Source organism: Crocuta crocuta, unplaced genomic scaffold (assembly GCF_008692635.1).
Source record: "Crocuta crocuta isolate KB4526 unplaced genomic scaffold, BGI_CrCroc_1.0 scaffold246, whole genome shotgun sequence".
Lineage (NCBI taxonomy): Eukaryota > Metazoa > Chordata > Mammalia > Carnivora > Hyaenidae > Crocuta > Crocuta crocuta.
In genome coordinates this window covers 5,515,849-5,530,782 of record NW_027531902.1, presented here as the reverse complement: position 1 = coordinate 5,530,782, position 14,934 = coordinate 5,515,849, and the positions used below count along the sequence as shown (strand labels likewise).

Here is a 14,934-nt window from a genome sequence, read left to right as displayed (position 1 = left end):
AAAAAAAAAAAAAAAATTGCCAATATTGAACACAGACTGATTTTCTGTGGTAAAATGACAAGTGCCTGCTCCCAGACCACTTTATTCTTTGAGAAAACTCTTGCTACTCAGAGGGTCCACCTCTCCTGCTCAGGCACCAGTACCCTCCTCTAAGTATGGCACCAGAAGAAAATGGATAAATATCCGGATACACCAGAGTTGGTGGTTTTATTCTTTATGTCTTAGGGACGTAGGTTTTGAAAGAGGTTGATTCCCATATTATAGAGTAAGGACTTCTTTTCTTTTCATTTCTTCCCCAAAACTCAGACACACTCCTCCCACAATGAATCCAGAAAGTTGAGCATACCACTGCAAAGCAGTTACCTTGTTGGCACACACTGCAAATACGATATTCTCCATGTTTCCGTGAGGCCCCAGATCGTGTTTCATCTCTGCCAGCCAAGCATCAAGGGCATCAAAGGAGTCCTTCTGCCCAACATCATAGACCAGTATTACACCTTGTGTGTCCTTGTAAAACTCATTACGAACCTTCACATAAAAGAACAGGTACACAAATTGTAGGTTTTGTGATTTTATAAGAATATATCTCACAGTCAGGACTGTAACGTAGTGTGTTCTTTGGTGTAGTCATAGCATTTGCTATTATATCTCAATATCTACTAGTCTTTAAGGGACTTTTTTTTAATGTTTTATTTATTTCTAGGAGAGAGAGAGAGAGAGACAGCGTGAGCAGGGGANGATTCCCATATTATAGAGTAAGGACTTCTTTTCTTTTCATTTCTTCCCCAAAACTCAGACACACTCCTCCCACAATGAATCCAGAAAGTTGAGCATGCCACTGCAAAGCAGTTACCTTGTTGGCACACACTGCAAATACGATATTCTCCATGTTTCCGTGAGGCCCCAGATCGTGTTTCATCTCTGCCAGCCAAGCATCAAGGGCATCAAAGGAGTCCTTCTGCCCAACATCATAGACCAGTATTACACCTTGTGTGTCCTTGTAAAACTCATTACGAACCTTCACATAAAAGAACAGGTACACAAATTGTAGGTTTTGTGATTTTATAAGAATATATCTCACAGTCAGGACTGTAACGTAGTGTGTTCTTTGGTGTAGTCATAGCATTTGCTATTATATCTCAATATCTACTAGTCTTTAAGGGACTTTTTTTTAATGTTTTATTTATTTCTAGGAGAGAGAGAGAGAGAGAGACAGCGTGAGCAGGGGAGGGTCAGAGAGAGAGGGAGTCACAGACTGAAACAGGCTCCAGGCTCTGAGCTGGCAGTCAGACGCGGGGCTTGAACCCACCAACCGCAAGAACATGACCTAAGCGAAAGTCGGACGCTTAACTGACTAAGCCACCCAGGTGCCCCAAGGGACTTTTTAGAAAATCAAAACAACATGATAAAAAAAAATGGCCTAGCACAAGGTCTTGTGATGAAAACAATAGCCTCCTGCCCTACCCTGCTCACCTCTAGTCCCACTCCCTAGAGGCAATCTTTTTTATTTCCTTTTATTTATTTTTAAAAAATTTTTATGTTTATCTTATTTTTGAGAGAGAGAGAAAGAGACAGAGAGACAGAGCGGGAGAGGGGGGAGGGGCAGAGAGAGACAGAGACAGAATCTGAAGCAGGCTCCAGGCTCTGAGCTGTCAGCACAGAGCTCGACGCGGGGCTCGAACTCACAGACTGCAAGATCATGACCCGAGCTGAAGTCAGACGCTCAACCGACTGAGCCACCCAGGGGCTCCGAGGCAATCAATCTTTAATTCTTGCTAGTAGACCTTAAAATAACACAAATTCTATACAGTGAAGTTCTATTTAGGAAGAACCAGAAGGTGAGTGAACAATGAAGAACTTAAGGCAAAAAAGGACACAAGCATCAGCCACAGTACAGACCTCTATCTATCACATCCCAAAGCTGCCGCCCCCAGGCCGCTAGGCTGAGCTTCCTCATGACCCTTGGGTCTGCACACCAACTTTAGAACCCCGAACTCAGAGCCTCAGTGTGATGTAATGGAAAGGAGCACAGGCTCTGGAGTCAGACAGGTCTGGGTTCATACTTAACTTACTAGTTGTGTGATCTTGGGCAAGTCACTTAACCTCTCTGCATCTCAGTTTCCTTGTCTGTAAAATGCAGATAATGCTACCTACTTCACAGGGTTATGATGAGGATTAAATGAAATAATGAAGGCAAAGCACCTAAATGGTGCCTGGAAAACAGTGTGTATAAGCACCTTCTTCCTTCCTTCCTCACATTCCTTCTCTGATTGTCCTCCTTTGCTATTTTTTACTAGAAATGGTGTCTTGCTTCTGGGGCATATACATAATTCTAGGAAGAGGCAGCATAAAGTAGAGAACACACGACAGTGACAGAGGCAACGACACGTGGGATGGGTGAGGAGTAACATTGACGGATTGGGGGTTTCGGCCAAAATTCGTGTAAGAACCTTGACAGAGGCCACGTATTCCCCATCCTCAGAGGGCTCCAGCATGTACGCACACACGCTGGATGTGCAGTGAGAAATGAAGACAATCTACACACATCCTGCTTGAAGGTTCGGTTTCTGAGCACGGACAGATACCTGAACCAAGACTGCAAATGCCTTCTAAGTTGCAGAAACAGAAGAAGCTGTCCCCTACAATTAAGACCAACAAAACCAGAAAGAATGTAAAGTGATGAACAGCTCCCCAGTCCTCACGGTGCTCAGCCCAGCCGCAATGGTGAAACCTGGCCTCTCCCTTCTTTCCTGAAACTCGTGCTGCCTTGGCTCCCATATACCACATTCTCCAGGTTCTTAACTGGTCTTTTACCAACTCCTCCTCTCTCCATTGCTCCCCCTCCAGCCTGCCACCATCAGTCCACCAACCCTGTCGTGCACCCTCAGCCTTTCTTCTTCCATCCTGCCTCCCAACTCAGCAACACCAGCCACCTGCAAGGTGAGACCCTGCAAGGTGAGCCTTTTCACCTGTGCTCGCAGACCTGTAATTCCAATTAGCTCTAGACTCTTCCAGCTGAATGTCCTGCTGGAATCTCAAATTCAATATGGACAATAGAAAAGCCTCCATCTTATTCCTTCCCAATCTGTTCCTTCCCTTGAACTTCTGGCAATAAAAGGAGCACACCATTCTGAGTCACGTGGATGGAAAGCCCAGCGTTAACTTTGCTGCTTCCCTCTGCCTCGCTGCTCAGCAGGCACAAACAGTCCTGTAGAAGCTTCCTCCGCCATGTTTCCAGCGCCTGTCACTTCCTTTCCATTTTCACTTGCCAACATCACACTATCTCTTGACTGCCACTCCAAGAACTTTCTAAGTAATCCCCCCAGCAACATTATACATCCTGCATATTTACCTTTTTAAAGCCCTGGTTCCAAAATTCTTTAGTGTTTCCCTACAGCTGACCTCCTAAAGTTCAAATTCTCTTAACTGGCGTTAAAAGTTCCTGACCAGTCCTCCACCAACTTCCCAGGCTTACCCTCCTCCTACCTGCTGCACTTCAAACTGGATAATCTCTCTTTCCCCAAACCCGCCCTATGCCAACTCCATCTGGAAACAGACACCTCTTTACCTTCAATCTTCCAGGTTTAGCTATAACAGTGTATCTTTCCGGCAGTTTTCTCCTGCCCCACGCCTCATCATCTAACCCCTACCCCTGCCAAACAGAATCTAACCTCTACATCCCTGCGCCGGCCTCTGTGCTTCTAGAAGTGCTCGTATCGCTTCCTGTCTAGTTGTACGGTTGGTAGCATATACAGCTGCCTTCCCCACTAGACTCTAAGAATGTCAAGGCATGCATCTAGATGTGTCCTTCTAGGTCGCCAATAGGGCGTAACAGGTGTAGTATTTGAGACATTTTAAATCAAGAACAGCTGAATCTTGGGAATGAAAGTAGAGGCCAAAGGGAAAAAGAAAGAATTCCAAGATACAAAATATGTTATCCAGAGGGAGATCTGTGTGTAAACAGAGACTTGGGCAAGCTCCACGGATTTCTCTTTCAACTGACTCAAGTTTAAGTCTGGGCTCAGCAACTAGCTACCTCTGCAATCTTGAGTAAGTGGTTTTATCACCTCAAGCTCTAGTTTCCTCATCTGTAAAATGAAAAGGTCAAAGTCGATGCCTCAGTGGTCCCCTACAGTTCTATCATTCTCATCTCCCAAAACAGCTTTCTATTGTTAGTCTTCGAAGTCAGGCTGCAGCCAAAATTTAATTAAACAGGATGCTAAGGGAATTGGAATTATTTCTCAAAGCAAAGATGGCAAACTTTCTAGCTTATAGGTCAGAGAAAGCTGTTAGTTTAATATCACTCGGGCCTCAAGAAGTTTCTATAGACTGTCTAACTCCTACCAACGAGCCCCAGAATACAGCTGTGTACACCGGGGAAGAAGGGCTGCTGCTGGGATACAGGCCCGCCATTCCCCCAAAGTCCTCTCTTCGACACTTTCCTCTGAGAGTGCTGTCTCACATTCTAAGTGACCATCTTTTCTCAGCAGGCCCTCTGGGTAAAACTGTCAGGAGGACAGATGACAGTAGAAGCTTCAATGGAGGACAGGCCTCAAGGATTAGGGGGCGCCAGGAATCATGAGAATGGCCATGGGCACTTCACCAGGTGTGTGCTGAGCAAAAGTATAATCTGGGCAGCTTGGGGCTTAGGAGGAAGACAGCTTTGGTCTTGTCAAAAAGGAGGGTTTGAGCTACAGCCAGCCAACTATTTAACAAAAAAGGAGAAATTAAAGCTATTCATAGAAAAGGGTACTTTAGGAGTGGTGATTTCAAGGAGCTTCTGTTAATTATGCATCTATCCTTTCAAGCTGCTGAAAAAAAAGCTATTGTAATTTCAGGTTGCATTGATAGAAGTCTAGTGCCTAATGATAGGAAGTAAAGGAACACTCATTGTTTTTCACTAGACAATATCTAGAATGTTATGTTCAGTTCTCAGCTCCCTACCAGCTAACTAGAGATTATCCACAAAGGATGCTGATAGGCCCAGCTGGGGCAGGACTAGAAAATATTTTACCTGAAAAAGAACAGATTAATAAATATTAGAAAGTTCTCTTGTAGAAGCACAGATTCAGTCTATGCTACTCCAAAAACAAGGCCAGAATCGATACTGAACGTCAAAGGAGGGCAGCCTTCATACGGGAGCTTTCAATCTAGAGTTTTTAACTCTAAAAGATGAACTTGTGAAGCAGCGTGACCCCATCCTTAGAGACATTCATTCGCCAAACTATTACAGTTTGTACCACTCAAAACTACCCATGTATCATCCTGGGATTCCCACCAACCTACGTAATTCTTACTTACCCATCAATACTCAGTTTAAACACTGCTTCCTTCAACAAGACTTCCTGTACTCCCAGATAAGCTAGCGCTGGATATTAAACGCTCCCAAGCATTCTGTCATTTGTTCAATATGTTGTACTCTGACATATTTATGTCCCATGCGGACAGGGGCTGTGTATTACCAGTGTCTAACACACAAACTGGCATATTGGTATGTGGTGAATGAATGATGGTCATGAATCAGGAATGTTACAGACAGAAACCCTACAATGGACAGAAAGAAGTCTGGACCACATTAATTCTCAGACGTTTTCTAACTCTCCATTTGTATGTCTTTGAAGAAACCTAAGATTTATTCTAGCATTTCCAGTAGTTAGAATCTGTGTCAAGTTTGTGGTAATCTAGAGCCTCCATTCTTTTTTCACTGGCAATACTCTATACTTGTAAAATTGATTTAACCCACGTAAGCCTCCACATTCAAAAAGAATTCATTTTAGAGGCACCTGGGTGGCTCAGTCGGTTGAGTGTATAATTCGTGGTTTCAGCTCAGGTCATGATCTCACAGTTCATGGGTTTGAACCCTGTGTTGGGGTCTCTACTGTCAGCACAGAGCCACTTTGGATCCTCTGTCCCCCTCTCTCTCTGGCCCTCTCCCACTTACACTCTCTATCTCTGTCTCTCTCAAAAATAAAAAACATAGGGGTGCCTAGGTCGCTCAGTTGGTTAAGCCTCTGACTTCGGTTCAGGTCATGATCTCACAGTTTGTGGGTTCAAGCCCCGCGTAGGGCTCTGTGATGACTACCAGCTCAAAGCCTGGAGCCTGTTTCAGATTCTGTATCTCCCTCTCTCTCTGACCCTCCCCTGCTTACGCTGTCTCTCTCTCTCTCAGAAATAAATAAAACATTTTAAAAAATTAAAAAAAATTAAAAATAAAAATAATTCATTTTACCTAAATATTTGGGTCTATTCACAAGATGAAGATTTCACAGGCATATTGTTATTTTTTTCCCCCAGGAAGATAGATATACTTTTCTCTACACTTCCTTCTAAGTACAGGTAAAAAACCCTTCGTGCTAAATATAAAAACTATATAAGAAGACACTAGAAGGTAGAAAGAAGAAAGCAGATAAGCTAGGGATCTCGAGGCCTAAGGAATGACACAGTGTGAAGTTTCCTGGATTTTCTTTTGCCTCATATATCTAAGATATGGAACTGAAGAAGTACAACTTAGAAATGTCAATGGGTACAGACAAAAGCCCAACAAAAGCCTGTTCTCTGTAGCCAAAGGAGCAGGAAAGGGGCAGCCTCACAAGACAAAAGAGCTTTAGATGATAACCCCTACTCTAGCCAGACACCTCAGAAACAATCTGTCTCTCCACCTCCAGCCAAGTAAGCAAAGACTAGGTAGAGATTTTAGAAAGATAAATTACTGAAAATAACTAAACTAAACTAAAACAGCTTAGTAGTTGGGCTCAGCAGCAGAACAGAGGAGACAGCGGACAAACTCAGTAAACTGGAAGGCAAAACAATAAAAACTACCTGATCCGGACAATAAAGAGAACATAAAGTTAAAAGCAAAAGCAAAAAAAAAAAAAACACAAAAACAAAAACCCAAACAAAACCCAAGGAAAAAACAGAGCCTCAAGGCCCTACAGAACTCCACCTTTCAGGGTGGAGCTGAAAAAGTACTCAAAGAAATAATGGCTGAAAACTTACCAAATTTGGTAAGAGAAGAAGCTGAGAAAGTTCCAAACATTAAAAACAAAAAAAACAAAAAAAAACAAAAAAACAAGAAATCATCACTAATACACATCATACTTAAAGCTTAAAAATTAAAAACAAAGGGAAAATCATAAGAGCAGCCAGAGAAAAAATAACCTCTCCTGTGTGGGAAACATTTTCAAATGATAGCAGATTTCTCGTCAGAATCCATGGAGGCCAGAGGAAAGAAGTACATGATTTTTCAAGTGCTGAAAAAAAAAGAAATATCAACCCAGAATCCTATAACAAGAAAAAATATTCTTCAGGAACAAAGGGGAAATCGAGACATTCTCAATCAAGGAATACTAGGAGAATCTGTTGCCAGTAGACCTATGCCAAGAGAATGGCTAAAGGAAGTTCTTTAAATAGAAAGGAAATGATGAAGAGAGCTATGGAATACAGCAAAGGGTGAAAGAATAGAGTAAGCAAAAATATGGATGAATATACCAGGCTTTCTTTCCTTCTTTCTTGAGTTTTCTAAATTATGCTTGACAGTTAAGCAAAGATTAAACACTGTCTCATGTGGTTCTAAATGTATATAGAGAAAATTTTAGGACAGTCATAAATGGGGAAAGATAAAGAAATGCAAAGGGAGGAAAATTTTCTACAATTCCACTCAAACTGTTAAAATGATGATACCAGACGACTGTGATAACTTAAATAGTGTTATAAGATAACTTAAATAGTGTATATAGAGCACTCACTAATGTAGCTATTCAGAGAGATTTATTCAAAAACACTATGGACAGATCAAATGGAATTCAAAAAGTGTTTGACTAACCCACAGACGGCAAGAAACAGAAAACGGAGAACTGGAAAACAGAACAAACAAAATGAAAAATAAATGGCAGACTTGTGCCCCAATATATTAATAATTACATTACATGTCAGTGGTCTAAAGATACCAATTAAAGGAGAGAATTTGGCATAATAGATTGAAAACATGACCCATGTCTACAAAACAGTCACTTCAAACACAATGATATAAGTAGACTGAAAGCTAGAAAAGGATATATCATGCAAACATTAATCAAAGGAAAGCAAAAATGGCTAAGTTAATATCAAATAAAGTAGACATCATAACAAAAATGATTACAGAGACAGAGGGGGACATTATATAAAAATAAAACTATATAAAGAAGATATAGCAATCATAAATATATATGCAGCAAATAACAGAATTGCAACATATATAAAGCAAATAAAATAAAAATGAAACAGGTCCACAATTATAGTTGGAGACTTTAATACCCCTCTCTCAGCAACTGATAGAACAACCAAACAAAAGATCAGCAAGGATATAAAAGAATTAAACACCACCATTGACCAACAAGATCTAATAAATATTTACAGAGCAGTCCATCCAACAATAGCAGAATACACATTCTTTTCAAGTGCCTACAGAAGACCAAGATAGACCATATCCCGGACCATGAAAAAAACCTCAACAAATTTAAAAGAAATCAAAATCATACAGTGTTTTCTCTGGTCACAACAGACTCAAACCAGAAATTAATAACAAGAAGATAACCAAAAATTCCCTAACACTTGGAAACTAAACAACACACTTCTAAATAATCCATAGTTCAAATAGAAAGGCTCAAGAGAAATTTTTAAAAAACGATGAATGAATAAAATGAAGTATTAATGAAATTGAAAATACAACATATCAAAATGAGTGGGACATAGCTAAGCAGTGCTGAAAGGGGAACTGATAGCACCAAGCACACACATCAGAAATGCAGAAAGTCTCAAGTCAGTAATCTAAGCTCCCACAAAAAGAACCTAGAATAAGAGCAAAAGAAACACAAAGAAAGTAGAAGGAAGGAAATAATAAACAGCTTAAGTGAAATGGCCAAACTAGGAAAGAACAGAGAGCCTCTTCAGGGAAAATGAATAACCCAAGGAAGGAAAAACAAAAGAGAATGGCCATGAGATTCATTTTGAGTCTACTCAGGATGGACAAGAAGACCAAGTAAACCAGGTGGGGTTCTCTCCAGAGGGATAACACATAAGGCTGAGGAGTGAACTGGAAAGCTCACTCTAGTACCATGCTGTGAAAGTCACACTGCTGAATTCTTAAGTCCAACTATGAATCTAATTATCCTGTCACATTCTGGGCTACAATATAGAGTTAAAAGCAACAGTCTTTTGAAAGTCAAAATGTGTTTGAAGCATTAGCAATGAAATTTCCTACCATAATTTGAGGGAATGGAACAAAAGACCAATGGGTTTCCTTCTCAGAAAGGAAGCCACAAACACCAGCTAAATTCACCTAATTGTATACATGATTTGAACTTTGGTTGCTTCAGATAACTCCGGATCTTTCCCTGAATCCACTGACAACACTGGATACTGGTTTTCTCAAAACAGCTTTCTTACCTCATAGAAGAAGGGATGGCCAGCCATATCAAAGATGTTAACTTTGATTTCTCGGTCTCTGACTTGTACCCTGAAATGTTCAAATGGAAACAGTTCCAAAGAAGGTTATGGTTTCTGCATTCCAATTAATATCATTTATATGATTTATGAATTTCAAAAAGGTATATGTATGAAATGTAAACGAGCCTTTCATAGTGCTTTTTCTTGATTTCAGATCATCTTTATAACAGAAGCCAGCAACTTGGTAGATCATCCTTTAAGAACACTGAACCCACCCGTACTAAGCACCGTCATTTGCTTTCAGCTTATCTCAGGCCATACCCTTTAACTAACAAATGGTGGCTTTTACTGTGGTGCTAAGAAAACTGATTTGGGACAAGTAGGAGTGAGAGGAAGGAAAACAAAATATTTCACTTCACTAGGTAAGACATCTTCATGACTACCGGCTAAGCTTGCTTGCTTACCATGCAGAAGAATAACTAAGGTGTATTTTATTAACCTCTGTGTGATCTTCTTGTGATCTTCATTGAGCAAGAGCAATAGTCAACTTGTTTTCAAGAATTTTAAGGGAGACTGTGTGGCTCGGTGGTCAACCATCTGACTTAGGTTCAGGTGATGATCTCACGGTTTGTGAGTTCGAGCCCCACATCAGGTGAGCTTGAGCCCTGCTTCCCCTCTCTCTCTCTCTCTCTGCTCCTCATTGGATTCTCTCTCTCCCTCTCTTTCTGCCCCTCACTCACTTGCGCCCTCTCTCTCTAAAAAAAGAAAAAAAGAGAGAAAAGAACAAAAGGGGAAAGAACAACCATTTATTAGAATTAAATGTCAACATCATAGCATATTTGCCTCTTGTTCTTTTTACCTTTTCAAGAAAAACCACCACTAGAAAACAAATTAATGAAACATTCTAAGTATTTCAAACACAACAGAAATACAAAGATGAAAGTTCAAAATTTATCCCAAATCCTATCATCTAGCAAAAGCCTTCATCAATATAGATGAGTGCCAAGGCAGCCTTCTATGCACAGATGTGACTGAGAAGCAAAGTGTTTTTATCAAAATGGGATTATACTATTTTAAAGTAAAAGTATAAAATTTACTTTTTATTGAATTTAAAATTTTTTAATGTTTATTTATTACTTTTTATTGAATGTAACAAAAGGAAAAAGAAACTGAGGTGAACTAGAATTATTGAACTTTAAATATCTTTCTTCATCATAAGAAATATCTCCTAAAAGACCCCTGTAAGTTAAGAATAGGGATTGTTAACAATAAGTTAACAGGTTAGAATCCCTGTTTTTCAGTGATATGTTTCAGTTTAGACAGCACTGGCATGACTCCCTCCTCCAGAACACAGGGACATCAGTGCTTGCTCTCATTGACCCTATGCTACCTCTGGGTTTATTACTATTCTCTTGTCGGCATTTATAACATCCACTTTCTGTTCTGAAACCATAATGCCTTACAGGTGTTTTATATTACTTGTAGACTTAAATCTAGCTGACCACTAATCATTCTATTCCTGAATTCTCCACATATTTCATCAATAACCAAGATGCACATCTGTTTTCATTTTAACAGCAGGACCCACCTTTTAAAAGAGAATGTGAGAAGAACAAAACAAAACAACAGCAGAATCTGAGAGCCTCTGGAGAAGCCCCGGTATAACAATGTGTGTTAGAAAATTTGGCCTTAAACAGATAGCAGCCGAGAAGGGATAAAGTCAGAAATGAACACAAATGTATTCACACATTGAAACTCAAAGAGGGTAATTTAATTCAGATGCCAGACAGAGGAAATTACCTGAAGAAAATTGAAAACTCACTACCTCAAAGTCATGCTTTCCTAGGTTGTGGCCTGCAGACCACCTGTATCATTATTATGAGAGGCTGTTAAATTCCTGTGCCCACCTCAGACCCAGCAAATTAGAATCTTAGTGGGTGGGTCTTAGGAATCTGCATTTTTGCAAACTTTATGAGTAATTCTTCACTATGTTACCATGTATGTTACCATGTATATTACCATGTATGCTACCATATAGGTAACAGGAAGGACAGAATGGGCACCTATTACTTTGACTACCCAAGGGTACAGCCCTTTCCTCTCCCAGTTGTGGTTCAGGTGAGTTCTGCTATGTTCTTAGTGATCCCAATCTGCTGGCCACAGCCAGCTGAGCTGGGGAAAGGCACCTGTTCCCACCTGAACAACCAAAACTTTCCCTGGGATTTTTAAACTTGAATATTAGCTTTGGTTCCTCTCTGGAAGTAAAATTTACAATGTGAGTCTGAGATCTGCTGGCAGCCATGGAGAGGAAGCTAAAAGGTGGAGAGACGGGTGCCTGGGTGGCTCAGTTAGTTGGGCATCTGACTGCGGCTCAGGTCATGATCTCACCGTTCGTGAGTTCAAACCCTGTGTCAGGCTCTGTGCTGACAGTTCCAAGCCTGGATCCTGCTTTAGATTCTGTGTCCCTCTCTCTCTCTGCCCCTTCCCCATTAATACTCTGTCTCTCTCTGCCTCTCAAAAATGAATAAACATTAAAACATTATTTTAAATAAAAAAATAAAAGGTGGAGAGTGATATAGTAAATGATACAGCTATATTCTGTCCCTGGCTTCAGCCATCTCTAAAGCCCAGCATCCTCATAACTGGATTATGTGAACTGATTAATATCCTTTATTATTATTATTGTTAGTATCATTATTATTTTTTGCTTGACTTGGTTTGAGTTAGGTTTCTGCCAGTTATAGCCTCCTGATTCACCATGGGACAACCAGCTTTCCAAAAAAAATTTTCAGCCAGAGGTAGAACAGTCTGTCGAATAAACCACTACAGTTCTATGGCATAAGATGGTGATTCTCATTTCTTAGATGAATAAATTAGCTACTTATATGAATTGAAAACAAAACTGCCTTAAATAGGATATCCTGCCATATCACTGATGAAATCCTATGCCCTGAAGTATAGATACACCTTACTGCTTTAGTCCACCTTCTTAAAAGCTTTTCTCACAGTCTAATCTCGCAAACTTCCTCTTCAGATATATCTATCTCACCTAATAGAGTTATTGAGTATCTACTACATATGAGAACTGTGCCAGGCACCTGGAAATGATTTATTCTAATAGCCCCTTCTTCATGGAGCTTATAATCTAGCAGGAGATATGAAACATATATAAATCATAATGACATGTGGGAATTTATAGTAAGTACCATAAATAGCATACAGAAGTTTAATATTTCTGTATTTAATATTTCTTTGCAACCAAAGAGTCCCGACTGATAAAGAAGGTATCCCAAGGCCTTATGGGAACAGGAGCATTTTACACATCAAAGAGTCTGACGCAGAGATGAGGGGACAGGATATTTCAGGTGGAATGAATGAATAACCTCACTGAGCTAGGAGAATATGAGGGCCATGGTGCAGTGTGGATGGAGGGTAAAGTGTGTAAAGGAATGGAATAGGAGAGGAGTGGGGCAGGTTAGGGAAGAATAGTGAGCACCTGAAATTCCACCTTCAGGGAGTGTGCAGTATACCTTAATTCTTTTTTTTTTTCCTTAGTTTATTGTCAAGTTGGTTTCCATGTAACACCCAGCACTCATCCCAACAAGTACCCTCCCCCATGCCCATCACCGCCCCTTCCCCTCCCCCGCACCCCATCAGCCCTCAGTTTGTTCTCAGCATTCAAGAGTCTCTCATGGTTTGCCTCCCTCCCTCTCCCCAACTATTTTCCCCCTTTTTCTCCCGCATTGTCCTCTGTTAACTTCTTCCTAATCCACCTATATGTGCAAACATATGGTGTTTGTCCTTCTCTGCCTGACTTATTTCGCTCAGCATAACACTCTCTGGTTCCATCCATGTTGCTACACATGGCCAGATTTCATTCTTTCTCATTGCCATGTAGTATTCCATTGTATAAATATACCACATCTTCTTGATCCATTCATCAGTTGATGGACACGTAGGTAGGTTCTTTCCATGTTTTGGCTATTGTTGAGAGTGCTGCTATGAACATTGGGGTACACGTGCCCCTCAGCATCAGCACTCCTGTATGGCTTGGGTAAATTCCTACCAGTGTTACTGCTGGGTCATAGGGGAGTTCTATTGTTAATTTTTTGAGGAACCTCCATACTTTTACCCAGAGTNTTACTTTGGCTATTCAGGGTCTTTTGTGTGGTTCCATACAAATTTTAGGATAGTTTGTTCTAGTTTTGAGAAGAATGCTGGTGCAATTTTGATTGGGATTGCATTAAATATGTAGATTGCTTTGGGTAGTAATGACATGTTAACAATATTTATTCTTCCAACCCATGAGCATGTAATGTTTTTCTATTTCTTTGTGTCTTCTTCAATTTCCTTCATAAGTTTTTGGTCTACCTTAATTCTATGGGTCAGTGTATTATTTTCTGCTAATGTAAGCCTATCTCCCCAAGCTTAACCCACCCTTGGTTCATCTCCAGGTAAATCCCCACTTATTCCTAATTTTACTTCTCCCAGATCATTTTTGCTTGACACCAATAGGTTATAAAGATAATAAACTAATAAAGGAAATCCTCTGATAGAAAATACTCAACATAATACTTAGACTTTTTGGAAAGAATACCTCAAAATGCTCTACAAGCACACCTGCTAATATGATGTGTTTATATAGAAACATGTTTCCTAAAAAGATACATCTGCTAATTAGGCTTTTTGTTGACATCTCATTGTCGTAGACCCTATACCTAAGGCAAGGCCTGGCAAAAAGAATGTGCTCAGTGATGAACAATTGATATGATCACTACATATCTATCCGTAAAGGTCTCTTATTCCTATCTTTCTTGATTTATCTTCAGAATCTCTATTTCAAGATACATCATTTTAGAAAATTTCTCAAGTCTATGTAATTTACAAGCCCAAAAAACAGTGCACTTACTTTGTGACTCCATAGTCAATTCCAATTGTTGCAAGATATTTGGACACAAATCTTTTCTCACAGTACCGTTTTATGATACAGCTCTAAAAACATAAAAAAATACATTCTTTTAGTAAATATACTTGGGAAACATACAAAATAAGCACAGTTTTTCATTATGGTTTCTTCATTCACCACAATGGGAGAGAAAGCATTTTCAAACAACTAAAACAAATGCTAAAAGTAAGAATTTTAAAGAAAAATTAAATATTCATCCCTTAATACCAAATATGTTTTCAGTTTAGTTCTCAATCCTCAAGCTCTTTTCTTTAGAGGACTTACTCTTCTGCTTTCAATAATGCCACCAAAATGTCTTTGTTTAGCCTTGACCTTCTCAAAAGTAGATCTACATCTTCAAATACTAAGGCTAGTTTGTACGTGGATGTCCTGCTGTTACCTCAAATTCAACATGTCCAAAAATGAACTGATCTTATACAGAAAAACAATTCATCCCATGGACATTCTGGTTCTGTCAATAATACCACCATTTTCCCAACCACGTAGGATCAGAATCTTAAAGCCATGTTTGATTCTGAGCCTCTCTAAATCTTTTAAATGTTTCT

General features: G+C 39.8%; 1 protein-coding gene across 1 annotated transcript in view; it reads right to left on the bottom strand.

Annotated features, from left to right (window-relative positions):
- Positions 1 to 14,934, bottom strand: part of DNAJC27 (DnaJ heat shock protein family (Hsp40) member C27) — a 37,969-nt gene that overhangs the window by 18,515 nt on the left and 4,520 nt on the right. The window contains exons 2-4 of the mRNA XM_077774121.1: positions 14,333 to 14,415; positions 9,424 to 9,493; positions 854 to 1,018 (exon numbers count right to left, since the gene is read on the bottom strand). Coding sequence (XP_077630247.1) covers positions 854 to 1,018; positions 9,424 to 9,493; positions 14,333 to 14,415 — 318 coding nt within the window. The remainder of the gene's footprint in view (positions 1 to 853; positions 1,019 to 9,423; positions 9,494 to 14,332; positions 14,416 to 14,934) is intronic.